At 42.2% G+C, this 13,780-nt stretch overlaps 1 protein-coding gene across 1 annotated transcript in view; it reads right to left on the bottom strand.

The window, feature by feature from the left end:
• WNT2 (Wnt family member 2) overlaps positions 1-13,313 on the bottom strand; it is a 48,659-nt gene extending 35,346 nt beyond the window's left edge. The window contains exons 1-3 of the mRNA XM_086691802.1: positions 12,934-13,313; positions 10,360-10,586; positions 4,900-5,177 (exon numbers count right to left, since the gene is read on the bottom strand). Of these exons, the coding sequence (XP_086547928.1) occupies positions 4,900-5,177; positions 10,360-10,586; positions 12,934-13,016 (588 nt within the window). The 5' untranslated portion in view covers positions 13,017-13,313. The remainder of the gene's footprint in view (positions 1-4,899; positions 5,178-10,359; positions 10,587-12,933) is intronic.
• Positions 13,314-13,780: the final 467 nt, after the last annotated feature.

Genomic DNA, 13,780 nt, shown 5'->3' with positions numbered 1-13,780 from the left:
CGGGTTTGGGCTGGGCATGGAACTAGAAACTCTGGATCCCTCTACCCTCCAAACTTCTCCCATGTAAAATATAGGATGCTGAGTTAAGTTTGAATTTCAGATGATCTCAGCTAGTAAGTAAATTCACTTTATTTGCTAATTGCAGCCACCCTTTTGGCCTTGTCTCTTCATATGCAAAATATGGAGAGTAAGGCCTTCTAGTCCTGCTTAAAACCTAGTGTATACATTTTATTTTATATGGAAATCCTCTTTAGGTAACCTGTCTAAAGTCATGCTCAAGTATTACAGCCAATATTCTGATTCCAGAGTCCCAACTTCCATACTGCCTCAGTCAAGATGCCATCAATAGCTAAGAACTCCTAATGGATAGTCAATAGTAATGTAAAGATTACATTAAAAATATAAATATCAACACAGTTGTCACATCCTAATTTTTTATTAGTATACATCAGGAAGCGTAGTATGTACATCAGCCCTTAGATGTATATTTAAGGCTGAGGATAAACTCCGGGAAGTAAGAATTTCTTAGAATTTTCCTAATCTGCTTTTTAAGGCATTAATTCAAACACATTCCAGAACATCTGAACTTTGAAATCTTTCACTCTTTCAAAGGGGACTCCAGACAAATTAAGAATGCATGAAAGTGGAACTTAAATATTTAATTTCTCCCCCATTGTCCTATGCCTTCCTGTTGCTTTCCCAAGACCTCCAAATCTCTCTGCATGGGGTTGGAGGCTGAGATCTGGCAGACTCAAATTTGCAGCCTCAGCCCCTATTAACTCTCAGTTATGAACTCCACCCTAGAGCTCTTGTCATTCCTCAACTTTGATGTTCTTTCTGCTCCAGTATCTTTCTTGGCCGTATAGTTCCTTCATCCTGGAAAGCATTTTCCCTCTCTCAACCATGGGAAATCTTTATCTCCAGCTCAAACACCCAGTTCTTTTGTGACACAACCTTTCTCTCCTCTGGCTAACTGGCCCTTTGGCTGATTTTTCTATTATGCCCCCGGCCTGGAACTTCCCGAGCTTGCCCTGTGACTTTGTCTCACTTGTCCCCCTGATGAAAACTTCATTTCTTGTGGCCAGGAGCTTCTTTCTCTTATTCTTTTCCACATATGACTTAGTACTCAAAACTCCATCTTTCCCAGAGTTATTCCTTAATTATCCGTTGAACTACACTTAGTCCAATAGCACTTAGCTGCTCTCAGACCTGTAGTGCCATTAGTTGAAGTTTTCTGAATCCACCAAATAAGGCTAAGTTGCTTCAGGCATGCTGACAATGACTAGCAGTTATGTTTTTGGCATTTAAAACCACTTTTCCCCTGTTGTTAAAAAAGTAATACAAATTCATTTTGGAATACTTGTGACATAAAGACATACACAAAGGGAAGAATATCATCATTATGCCACCTTCAAGGGCAGCTGCTGCTCTTTTTAAAATACATTTTCTCAGAAATGCTCAACAGAGACAGCATGGGAAGGTACACAAGGACATAAGGGTGAACACAACTGGGTTTGTACCCCAAGCCCTGTGCTTATGATTGTGTGACTCTCATTAGTCACTGCATCAGCGAAGGCCCACCCTGTCCTCTGAAAGGAATAATGCTTGTTTATATTCCTACGGCATTTTTGGAAGATCCAATTACAAAACATTTGATAGTATTTTGTAAACTAGAAAATAGTACATGCCTGTTTATTAGCATGTTTGTACCAAGGAGGAGTCTATGGACTCATGGAGCAATCGGACTGAATCCTAAATAATGGCTCATATTGGATTTGTATCTGGCTCTATTACTAATGTTACAGATGACCTTCACTTCACTAAAGACAAAGGAATGAACTTTTACTGCACACCACTGCATGTAAGGTTCTGTGCTGTTTGCCTTATTCTGGTTTTCCGTGGCACCATGGAATACTCTTTACATATGAGAAAAAGTGAATTTCAGTCAGCAAAGCCAGTGGTATTGCAAGATTAAAGCTAAGGTGGATCTGATTTCAAATCCCATATTCTTTTTATTTTTGCTGTAGTAAGAAAACTTTGGGGGAAAGTATTTTTATGGAATTATTATCATGCAAATTTCCAGTGATTAAAGGGCAGGATTTGATTGGATACATGTATTATTCTGATACAGGTTCTCTTAGAAAAGTCAAAGAGGCTGCAATTGTTTCATCTAGTTGTGATCTAGTTGTGATTATATATGACTGTTTCTAAAGAGTAGACTAATGTAAAAGCTCTTTTCAAGCCTATGAAAGGGAACAAATGATGGATATTGACTAAGTAACTTTTTCTTGTTATTTGTGTATCAAAATATAATTTAGAAGTTTTCATGGCATGGCATCTTTAGACTTAGACTGTTGAGAGAAACTGGAACTTCTGTCTTGACAGAATGTTGGTTTTGAACAAGGTAGTTTCTTGTTTTAGAATTTAACAATAATCTTAGAGGTAGAAAACTGGACTTGACCAGGGATGAATTTTCAAGTAAACGTGAAGGAAAAAACCATCGTTATAAATTCTGAAGCTGTGACTAAAATAAAATGATATCCCAGAATAGAGGATCTGAAATGATATTACAGTACAGAGACACATGAGGGTGCTCTAACCAGCTGCTATCATAAATGAATTCAGCTGTTCAAATACTAGGGGAAAATGAAGGCCTGTTGTGTATGGCAATGTTGAATTCACTTTGTAGTGTTGGCTAAACATAACCTTGGAATAGATGTTTTCTCTTTTAAATAAAATGTATTGGTTCCTCGACCCACATTTTAAAAGGTAGAAGATGTTCGTATTGGACAATCTGGGAAACACTGAAAAGCTCACAAAAGGAACCGATGTTGCTATCTGGTCTGAGAGGCTGGAATTTTCTAGAACCAGGCCAGTTGGAGGCTTAGCTCAGGAAGCCTGCCTTCAAACACAAGCCCAGCCTGTTCTCATTTTGATTCCACAGACCTTCTGCTGGTAGGAAGGGGGAGTAGAGACTGGGGGTCTAATGACCGCAAGAAGAGAATTAGAGACGCATGTTTATCTCAATACATTTACTCTCATTAAAGTTCATATTCACTGACATCATGCATCTCCTTGAAAAAGTCTGCCCACCCACCATTAATTAAAGCCACATTTTAAAAAGTCAGTGTGTGCACTTTTATTCCAATCAAAAGTAGCCTCCTAAGTTTTGCAGAGTAGGCAGGAGAATATCTGAGGCCTGACAGCTGTTCACCTCTACACAGTGAAGAATCATGTGATTTATATTAAAAGTCATGTTGAATCAGGGCTTACAATTTAATAGCTAAGATCTATCGTCTTGAGGAGGTGAAACATTCAAAACCTAATGGCCTATTAAGAAAAATTAACATTTATTTTGATAAGTCAACATTCTTTTGGTTACAGGGTATGACCATATGCCTTTACCTTCGCAAAAGGTTCGAGAGATCTAAGTATACACCCTGCTTGAACAATTAGCAGCACAGTCCTATCAAAGACACCACACTTTATAACTTATACATGTGGTATCAATGTCAAAACAGAGGTCAATGTAAAATTTTTTTAATCTAGACCACTGCACAAACAGTAATTACTAATAGTTGTAGGATTGCACAACCATAGTCTATATTCTTGGCAGTAGTCACTATAAGTTCATACATTCATGAAAATAAGGAATGTTGATATTTAAAGTTCAAGAAAGGTACTATTTGTAAACAGCTCAGGTCACACTCATTTCATTCCATGTGTTAAGCAAGACTTTCCTTCCAACTTCCTTTAAATGAGATTTGTTCTTTCCATGAGCCTAATAAAAGGGTTTTCATCCAAACAGATCTGCATTCTTTTCAATTCTTTTTTCTATTAAAGCCCTCCTGGGGACCTTTCAATTTTATGCTGATCTTTCTTTATATATTAACGTCAAGCACATTTTTATTTTGTGTTGATAAAAGACAAATTATGGTTATCTCTTCTCATTGGCAATTCAATTATTCTAGAATGGTTCTGACCAAATATTTGATTAACGTAGCCAGTTTGTGTTTCTTACACGAAGAAAGAGATAATGTGCATCATTCAGATTCTCTAGTTATTCTGGTCATGTCACATGCAGAAAGAAACAAAGAAACGGTACATCAATAGATCTGAACACTGGCTCCGAAATGGTTTAATCCTGGGCCAAAGTACCCCTGGGCTAGAAGCTGAAACCTGAGTTCTAATAGACTTTTCTACAGACTCTCCATATGACCTTGAGCGCCCAAGGGCCTCTTCATTCATCTGACAAATAGGGGTTAGGAGGTGAATAATGACTGGATACCCATAGTCCAGGAAGTTAGTCAGCACTAGAGGATAAGGAGTCAGAGCATCCCTTTGGGATATGCCTTTCCCTGTTCTGCTTACTCATCCAGGCCCAGAAATGACAAGGTGGGGCTTTTATGAATGAGAGTTGGGTCTGTTTCTAAAAAGAACATCCCTGAATCTAGAAGTCAACAAGCCATGCCTGGTGAGTTGCTTTCATGATGAGTTTGAGAGAAGATGCTCTGGGTCTTGATTCCCTCAGACACAAGCATTCAGTGCCCCATTGGTATGTGGGATGAAGCACTATCCTCACCCATAGATTATATCTTCTGTCTAGATGATAGAGTATCCAGAGGGGCCATAAGACACTGGACTCTACACAATGCGAAATGCAATGGGTGGACTCCAGCTCAGCTGTGGGAAGGAAGGTGGAGTGCGGGTGGAGACATTTCAACCCGTCCATGGTATTCTTTAGAATATACAGCTGGGTGGTGGGGCGTGGGGTGGGGGGCAGTGGGAAGTTGGGACTGTACGGCATTTTACCAACTCTAGGAAAGCTTAAGATAAGCTCAGCTTAAGTGATTTATAAGGCCATGCAGTCTATAAAATGAGCACCATTGCTGTCCATACCTTCCTGCCGGCTCTGTTGTTGTGAAGGTTCATCAGGGCTCTGGCATCCTTTCCTTTCCTTTCCTTGGCATCCACAAATGCTCGGGCAAATTTGATCCCATAGTCAATGTTATCACTGCAGCCACCCCAGTCGAAATTTCCCTTGCTGTCCTTGGCCGTTCCCTTCTTCTTTGGATCACAGGAACAGGATTTTAATTCTCCTTGGCTACAGGCCCTGGTGATGGCAAACACAACTCCCGCTGAGGAGACGGCGTAAACAAAGGCAGATTCCCGACTACCTGAAACAGAAATGCTTTTCTTAAACATGGCCTGGAATTGCTAGTTCTGAATAACTTTCACACTATGGCTGTTTACCACTCACTCTACCTCTGGCATAGTCCACCCCCAGGCAAGAAGGTACTGGTGTTCTTGAAGGATTCTCTTCTAGAGCCAGGGCTCACTTTTGAATATGAATTGCTTCCGTATAATAAAAGCTTTTGTCAGTGTAGGTATGGGTGTGACAAACACCTTGGAGTAAATTAAGCGTATGAAAGGAAATGCAGCAAAAGCCTGCCCTGCCCACCCCTGGCTTTACCTTAGCTTCCTGTGCTAGAAGAGAGGAGCTATCTCTAGGCTTTCATTTAACTTGTAATAATAGAGCCTGAGTTCTCCGATTTCTGTCATTCCACAAAACAGTTTGGTATTCACGCTACTGTAGCTCTCCTTGAAAAAACCCTTCCAAATTTGCAGGCCTTAGTGAGGACACTCCTGTCAGATGAAGGGTCCAGACTGAAATACTGAATTCAAAGAAACCTAGGGGCTGAGGTGGGAAGAGAATTCAGGCAGTAACCAGCTCTGTGTGTTAACACTGGGAAGCTTTGGCTCGGCATCAACTTTCACGAGTAATTGAGAGATTGTTGAAGGCAATATGCAATATCCTTGAGTTACATACTATGTCTAACTATTAAGGTGAATTTACTTTCTTCTGGAACACCTGCACTAATCACCGGTATTGGGTAAAAGACAGTGAAAAGCTTTTCTTTGGTTTTTCTGGAAGGAAACAAATTTACCGCCTATAATTAGACTTGGGCAAGAACCCTTTGGGGTGCTTTCTTAGAATTGTTCTTTATTAGAGCACAGGCTACTCTCCCTTACAGGCTGAAAGGTACATATTTCAGTGCAGTAACTACATTAAATTATTTTAATAATCTGTAGTAACTCATAACACGGTGTTGTGGTATAGTGACAGATATAAGGCTCTTTAGGGTCCGTGTGCACCTCATTTTTCAACTGGGGCTGTATTTCATTGTTATTAGCATGCCTCTTTATTAATGGGTGCTGCAGCAAATATATTAACAAGCAAAATAGCAGCTCAACAACCTAATGCCAACACAAGGCAGAAAACGGAGAGCCAGTCAGTGACTCCGTGTGTCAAGACGAGTGTGACTTTTTGAACCACACAGCTGGGAGAACAAACCACCTTTTCGCATTGAAGTCCTGCTTGTTTCCGTTTGTCATTCGGTGCTAAAATTTATTATATGTCCCTTGCAATATTTGTTCTGCTAGTCTCATTATTAAAAATCAGGAAAACATATCTACACCATATTAAGTGGCACTTACCTCAGCCTTCAAAAAATATCTCCCCTGAAACCTCTAACCATCAAAAAAGGAATCAATCATGCTCCATATATAGGTAAAATCAATTATATGAATATTTGCCATAGGTAGCACTCTCCAGAGAGAGATGTGATGGTCGCAGAGCTCTTTTAAAGAGTCCCAGGTTCTATTATAAGGATCACAGATTTTCTAAGTGAACTGAGACGTTTTGCAAAAGAAGGTGATTAATAGATACTAATGTGGCTTAATCTCAGGCAGTGGCTTTCAGGTAAATAAACACTTTATTACACTGTTTTATAGTTTAGGAAAATGCCTTGTTGAGGGTTACCCCCTTGGTCTGCTAAAGCCTGGTTTTATATTTGGAGTCCAAAGCCTACATTCAGAGATATCACAGAGAGGGAAAATTCCAAATGCTTAATGTGTTTAGTACTAGTCTTATTTTTTAAGGAGAAAGAAAAGCAATTTTGTATGGTGGTCTTTTAGGGGAAAGGTATGGAAGATATGGATGTAGAGTGTTAGTGACCAGAGAGTATTTTGAAAGCAGTAAAGGAATAAATTGCCTACGTGCAGAATTCATCCTGGCATAACTTGCAAACAATTACATTGACTTGTTGCCGAAAGATGAAAAATCACTTAAAATCTGCTGTGTTTCAGAAGTAATTTCCAAAGTAAAAATATCACCTTTCTAAATATTTGTCATTTATGACTCAAACACATTACTCAGTAACTAGATGTTACTCTGTATATTTACACACAAAATTTAGCACATTGACTGACTTTTCATTTTACCTCCAGATGTTTTGGTATCATGTATATATACGGCCTTAAGATGTTTTCAGTTAAATGTCTTAGATGCATCACTGAAATGCTATGTGTGAAATAGTAGCACATTTCAAGAGTTGGCTTTGTAACAAAACACATTTTGATCTTGGGCCTCTTCTTAGAAAAACGGATTCTTTTTAAAGCCATCACAATATGAAATAAAATCCAAATCTAAATGGTGGTACTTAATTTCCTGATGTGGTTGAAGTTTCTCTAATTTTGAGGTGAGATAAGTTAAGAAATGGCTATCAAGTGCATAGGCATCATTTTTGTTTGGGGCAGAATTTGGGGAGGGCAAAATGCTAGAAACTACACCGTCTGGAAGGTTAAGGGTCATTTAGTTCGTTCGTCAAACGCTTGCCTGGTTTTTTTTTTGGAAATTTACAAGGATGAGACCTACTCACCTTTTTTTTTTTTTTTTTTTTAAGGCTTATTCTAGAATTCTAGAGGCGTATTCTTACAGGAATATTTTTAGGTTTACCAGTTTGGTCTTTAAGTTTCTCTGCCTATGGCTGGTGACAGTCTGTGGAATGAGTGAATTACAAGTGTTCCTAAAAATTCTTCTGTCATCTTCTAGCTCTCTGAAGCAAAAGAGGCAAACACATATTTTCCTTTTTTCCATGACCATGGTATATGTTAGTGACTTTTATGTTCTTCCTATCACTGGTGTTGGCCTTTGCCTTTCCTATCCATCTATAAGGAAATTTAGGTTTCCAAAAGAGAGTTCTTCACAACCTAAGATGTGAATTTCCCTCCAAGCAATTAATTGTAAAAATCTTTGGATAGCTTCATTGGAATTTCTTGATTATTTCCAGGATAAACTACTTTAGGCCAAATTCAGCCCTCCCATAACCAACACAAAATCATCACTGACAGTCATAGGAGTTTATATAAATGTCCAGGAAGAAATCTGGCCTTCTGTGAAGAATGGAAAGAAATTGTGTAGCATGAGTGTTTTAAGTTTTGAGTACTTTGGCAAAACACTCAGCTTCATCTGAAAGAACCCTGAAGGAAGTACAGCTTAGATTCTCTTATTTACCTGAGGCCTTAGGCTAAGTTGAACTAGCCCCCTTCCTCCAGTTCTAACCTCTCCCCTCTCAGCAACCCTACAGCCAGGATTAAAGGATTTTACAAATGAATTCCCAGCTTTCCTAGACATGCTATCTTTAGGATCAGTAGGCAAAACTGCTTCTTTTGATTTGTGATCTAAAGGTTTTTATTCAGTATGGAGACATCTGAATGGATTTTCGCAGACAGATTTTGGAGGCGAACATTTTGTCAATGAGAAGTACATTTAATTTGTAGTGATTGAAAAATGATTGTGAGCACTTTGGAAAGGAAAGTCCTGATATAGCGTAAACACCGAGAGCCTGTACACAACGTGCCCAAAGATCACGTGTGCTAGGTACTTGTAAACTCTCTTTGACAAGGTCCAGCACTTTAATTGATTCACTGGTGAGCTAATCTAGGTGAAGTCTTAAAATTCCATGCAGCTGAAATTGACTATTAACCTTTCAAAAATTTGCGATCTCATATTGAAACTCCAAAAGGAATACAGAAGAATATAGTTTTTAAACTAGAGGATAAAATTGCAGAATATCACAGTAAATTAACTTTAGGGATACACTGAGTGAGAGTACTACGCCCTTGGGGGATTTTAGAGACATTCAGTTATGCATTTGGCCTCATAAAACCCTAGGGCTGTGATGATTACATGATAGAAACACCCTCTGTTAAGCATTACCAAGTGTACAGCCTGGATGATTTTCTTAGGAATGGGGGGGGGGGCGCAAAAACAAGTGTAGTTTCCTGTTTCTGGGGTTCGCACATGAACTGTTGTGTTTTCAGTCAGATTTCCAGTAGCAAATGGGCCATGCTACTTCTTGAAGAATGCTAATGCCAGCTTAAGGGATGGGTATTTTTGGGTAACTGAAATCTGATTTTCAGTTAGTTTGCTTTGATTTTTATACCAGCTACTTCCCATATTCAGAACTTTTAAGAAATTTGTTATGTAATTAGATAGTGTTTAATGTTCCTTCTAAGTAAAACAGAAAAACAAACATGTATGCTTGAAAACTGTGTATTCATATTTCTCACCCCTATCCACCATAAATACTATTCTGCCTAAAATGTGCCTGAAAAACAACATGTGCTCACAATGAGTTCATCCATTCATTCAACCATTCAATGAATGAATGGTGTCTGTAACACACAAGGCATCAAGCAAGTGCAGAGAACAGAGGCTAGTCCCTACCATGCAGAATATATAATCTACTGGGGAAAAGTGTTGAATTTAGACACAGAGTGACTCAAAGCTGAGTAGCTGAATAGGAGGTGAAAGGTGTGAGCAGAGATTTGTCTCTGCTTCTTAATAAGCACATGTGTTTTTTGAAATATTTTTTGGTTGAAAAAAATTTTGAGTATTCCACCCTTATCTGCTCAAATCCTCTAGAAGGTTCAAGTCCTAGAAAGAATAAAAAAAGTCAAAAGAGGGGTGCCTGGGTGGCTCAGTCAGTTAAGTGTCTGCCTTTAGCTCAGGTCATGATCGCACAGTTCGTGAGTTCAAGCCCCACATGGGACTCTCTGCTGTCCGCTCAGAGCCAACTTCAGATCCTCTGTCCCCCACCTCCTCTCTGCCCCTTTCCCCCCATCTCAAAAATAAATAAAAACATAAAGAAAATTGTTACCAAAAAAAAAAAAAAAAAAAGTCAAGAGGGCCCTATGGCTGCTTCCTCCTTTCTCCTGGAGACAAAATCTGATTCTGGAGGGACAGGCAGGGTTGTGACAGGATATGGATGGACACCGCAAAGAGCAAAAAGACACCAGCCTGGGGCACTATATCCTAACCCGTGACTGGCCTCCTCCAAAACTTTAGGCACGTTCCTTGACTTCTCTAGTCCTCATCTACAAAACAGGGACCAAAAAGAACAAACTTCTTACTAATTAAATGCAAGAAAAGGTGGGCAGGGACTTTGAAGACCAAGTGAGGGACTTGTGTGTGAGAGGACAGCCCATGGAGCTGCACGAAGGCAGGAGACTTACTTCGGAGCAGGACCCTGCCGAAGAGGCTGTGATCTCTGTCCAGGGTGTTGCAGTTCCAGCGGTGCTGGCGGAACTGGTGCTGACACTCTGCAGTCCACTCGGCCACGCCTAGGCCAATGGCACGCATCACATCTGGGTGTCGGTGGCACAGCTGCCGCTGGCGGCTCACCAGGCCTGGCACATTGTCACACATCACCCTGGAGGAGCCACCTGTAGCTCTCATGTACCTGAAAAGGACCAACACAGAGGTGGAAAAGCCATAATCAGCGAGGGCTGGTGCCAAGTTTCCCAGGAGACTAAAGAGTTCAAAGCAGGGCTCAAATACGAATTCCTTATCCTTTTGGGGATATCAGAAAGCAAGAAGGGACACAGCAGGCGTGGAGAGTGATCTGGTAGAATCCGCCCCCAAAACAGAGCAATGACTGTGTGTCTTAGACATGAAGCCAGGGCCACCTGATGGTGATCTGGCCAGGGTAGAAGAGTCAAGGTCTGCAGTCAGAGAATGGAGTGAAGGGGAGGGGCAGTGCGTTTTGGGGAGAACCCTTCAAAGGCTTTTCCCAAGAAGGCTCTGATCTCAGTGACCCAATATGTCTGAGGTTCCCTTTGGGGAAGTCGACTTTTTTTTTTTAACTTATTTTTTATTTATTTATTTTTTAATGTTTATTTTTGAGAGAGAGAGAGACAGAGCGAGACAGAGCGTGAACATGGGAGGGCAGAGAGAGAGGGAGACACAGAATCTGAAGCAGGCTCCAGGCTCCGAGCTGTCAGCACAGAGCCTGATGCGGGACTTGAAGTCAGGAACCGCGCGATCATGACCTGAGCCAAAGCCAGACGCTTAACCGACTGAGCCACCCAGGTACCCCTGGAGTCAACTTTTAGAAGCAGCTTGCTCCCATTTATCTGACCTAACGTTTAAGTGTCTTTAGAAACTGTCTGTATCTGTCTAATCAACACCTGCTGGTATCTGATGTTCCACTCTCCTCACAGACATGCCCTTCTTTCCTTACCAAAGAATCCTTTAAATATTTCCATTTTTTCCAGCTCTTTTTGGCTTTTATAGAGAACCTTTGGAAAAAATTCTTTCTATTGTTATTAAGGACACTAAATGTTTGGAAGAATCAAACAGTGTTATAGCTCCATAAAGTACTTTTGAAAAGAAACTTTAACAAAAAATTACATCATCATCTCTACCCAGATGTTCTCTATTAGTTGTGAAATGTTTAGAAAGGTACCTTTTTATATAACCCAAGCTGCCATAGGTGTCTTTTGAAGCGATCAAACAAGGAGAATGTCTTTTTCTTGTATTTTCATTATTTTATATGATCATAAAATCGTTACAGCTGTGACTTCCAAAAAATATATTTAAGTGACAGCTGAGAGACAGTGTGACAAAAAGCCTGGGCAATAAATAATGTTTATATGCCCATGGAAACAGAAATAGTCATTTTATTGAAAAATGGTCACTCTGATAAATCAATCTTTGATCCTATGTCAGCAATGTCAAGGCTAAACGCCTTTCTGTTCAAAGCGGCTTAGGAAGGAATTGAACCCCTCTTCCCATCAACGCTTTGCCTTGCTCCTTTGAAGAGCTCAGGGTCTTCCTAAAGTTCCCTGCTGTAGTCTTTAATTTGGCTAAGACTTCTTACTTTGGCCAGATTCTTTAAAAAAAGAGCCCACTATAATGGGTCCTTCTGAATTAGTATTTTAGTATCTGTTCTGAAACTTGTAGGTTCAAGGACGTTACAGACCTTAACAACTCCACCTCTTTTCAAGATCAGAAGGAAGGGAAATGGAGTGAATCTTCCTTTGGAACTTTGAAGGACGCTAGGACCTGTTACATATCGGCATTCTGCCCCTCCTTTGCTATGCACAATAACTAAATAACAGACCATGCAAAGGACAGCAAAGTTACTCTTTGGGGGTGATTATGAGTTTGAACAGGGTAGCATCTTAGAGCCCCCTGGGGCTGGATCTTCGCGTTAAGGTGGTAGTCTCTACCTGCAGGCAAGGCGTTCTTCCGCCCCACGGGGTGAAGCATTAGGAATGTGGAAGGACGGGAAATAATGCGAAATCATACGCGTTGGGCTGTGTAGCTCTTGACTGCCAGAATTGGCCCATCGGTTTATCTTGAGGCTATTTGGAGGGGGTGGGGGAGACGGTTGTAGTTTTCAAGGTGAATTTTCACACACACACACACACACACACACACACACACACACACACACACGCCTGTGCAACAGAGCTAGAGACCCGGCTAGCGTGTCTCTCTACGGGATAAGAAATTGGCTGATTTTGCTGTCGCTCAGCTGGATCCAAATCAACCAAACATCCGAGCTCTCATTTGAGGGAAATTGTGGGTTATTTTTTGGAGTTGTCAAAGCTGGAATGTCTTCCGAGGAAAAGCAAAGGAAGGGGCTGAGGCTGGGGCGGTGCGAGAGGACAGCAGCTGGGGTTTGGACGGGAATCTCGATGGCTGTGGCCGCGGGGAAGCGCCACCGGCAAAGGTCTCTGTGGCTAGTTGCGTTCCCGACTCCCGTCTCCAAAATCCCCCTGCACCCATACGCGTGGACTTACCACCATGAAGAGCTGACCTCAGGGGTGAGCCAGGTCAAGAGCAGGGGGAGCCAGGGCCAGATTCCACCGAGAGGGGCGTTCATATTAACCCCCTTGCGTCCGCATCAGGTCAGACTCCGTGTGCGGGCGCCATGCGTCCCCCGAGCAGAAGCGCTCAGCGCCGGGAGCGCCTCGTCACGGCCGCAGGCGCCTCGCCGCGCCCCCGCCCCCCGCGCGTCTGCGGCGAGTGGCGAGACTCGCTGATAAAGTTTCAAACCACCAGCGGGGCGAGCGATAAAGGCCAGCCCTGGCCGCCTCGCCCACAGCCCAATTCCCCAGGCGCTGCGAGCTCGGGCAGCCCGAGAGCTCTCGAGCTCTGCGCGCCTCCCGCGCGCCCCAGTCCGTTCGGCTCCCCGCCTGCCGGGAGCAGCCGAGGGAGGGGGTGCGGCGCCGGGTGGGGCGGGGGGCGCGGGTTTTACACAAGGGTGGATGCAATGATGGCAAGAGGTGTCTGGAGATGAGGTGAGGCGGGGAAGGAGGAGCACCTCTGCGTGGCCTTGGGCACCCGTGGAGGGAGGCACCTTTCGGGAAGCTCCTGGTCAGAGCATCAGTGGGGCTCCTGCCACAGGACCGGTGCTCCAGATAGGCGGATAGGCGAGGCTACCCTCCGGCACACAGAAGTCTCCGAGAGTGCAATGTGGGAAAATGAAGGAGAGGATGAGGAGATAACTGTGTACAGGATGCAAAAATCCAGGGATGATTTTCAACTCATTGCTCCGCTTCTCTCCCAAAGCCAAAAGGAAGAGCGAGTAGAGATTTGGGGCTGCCGAGTAGTTGCCGGGCAAGGTTGGGGAGGGCGGGGCCAGGC

This window comes from Puma concolor, chromosome A2, assembly GCF_028749965.1.
Source record: "Puma concolor isolate L17-30 chromosome A2, mPumCon1.1.hap2, whole genome shotgun sequence".
Classification (NCBI taxonomy): domain Eukaryota; kingdom Metazoa; phylum Chordata; class Mammalia; order Carnivora; family Felidae; genus Puma; species Puma concolor.
Note: the sequence above shows the minus strand (reverse complement) of the source record. Positions and strands in the feature narration are given on the sequence as shown.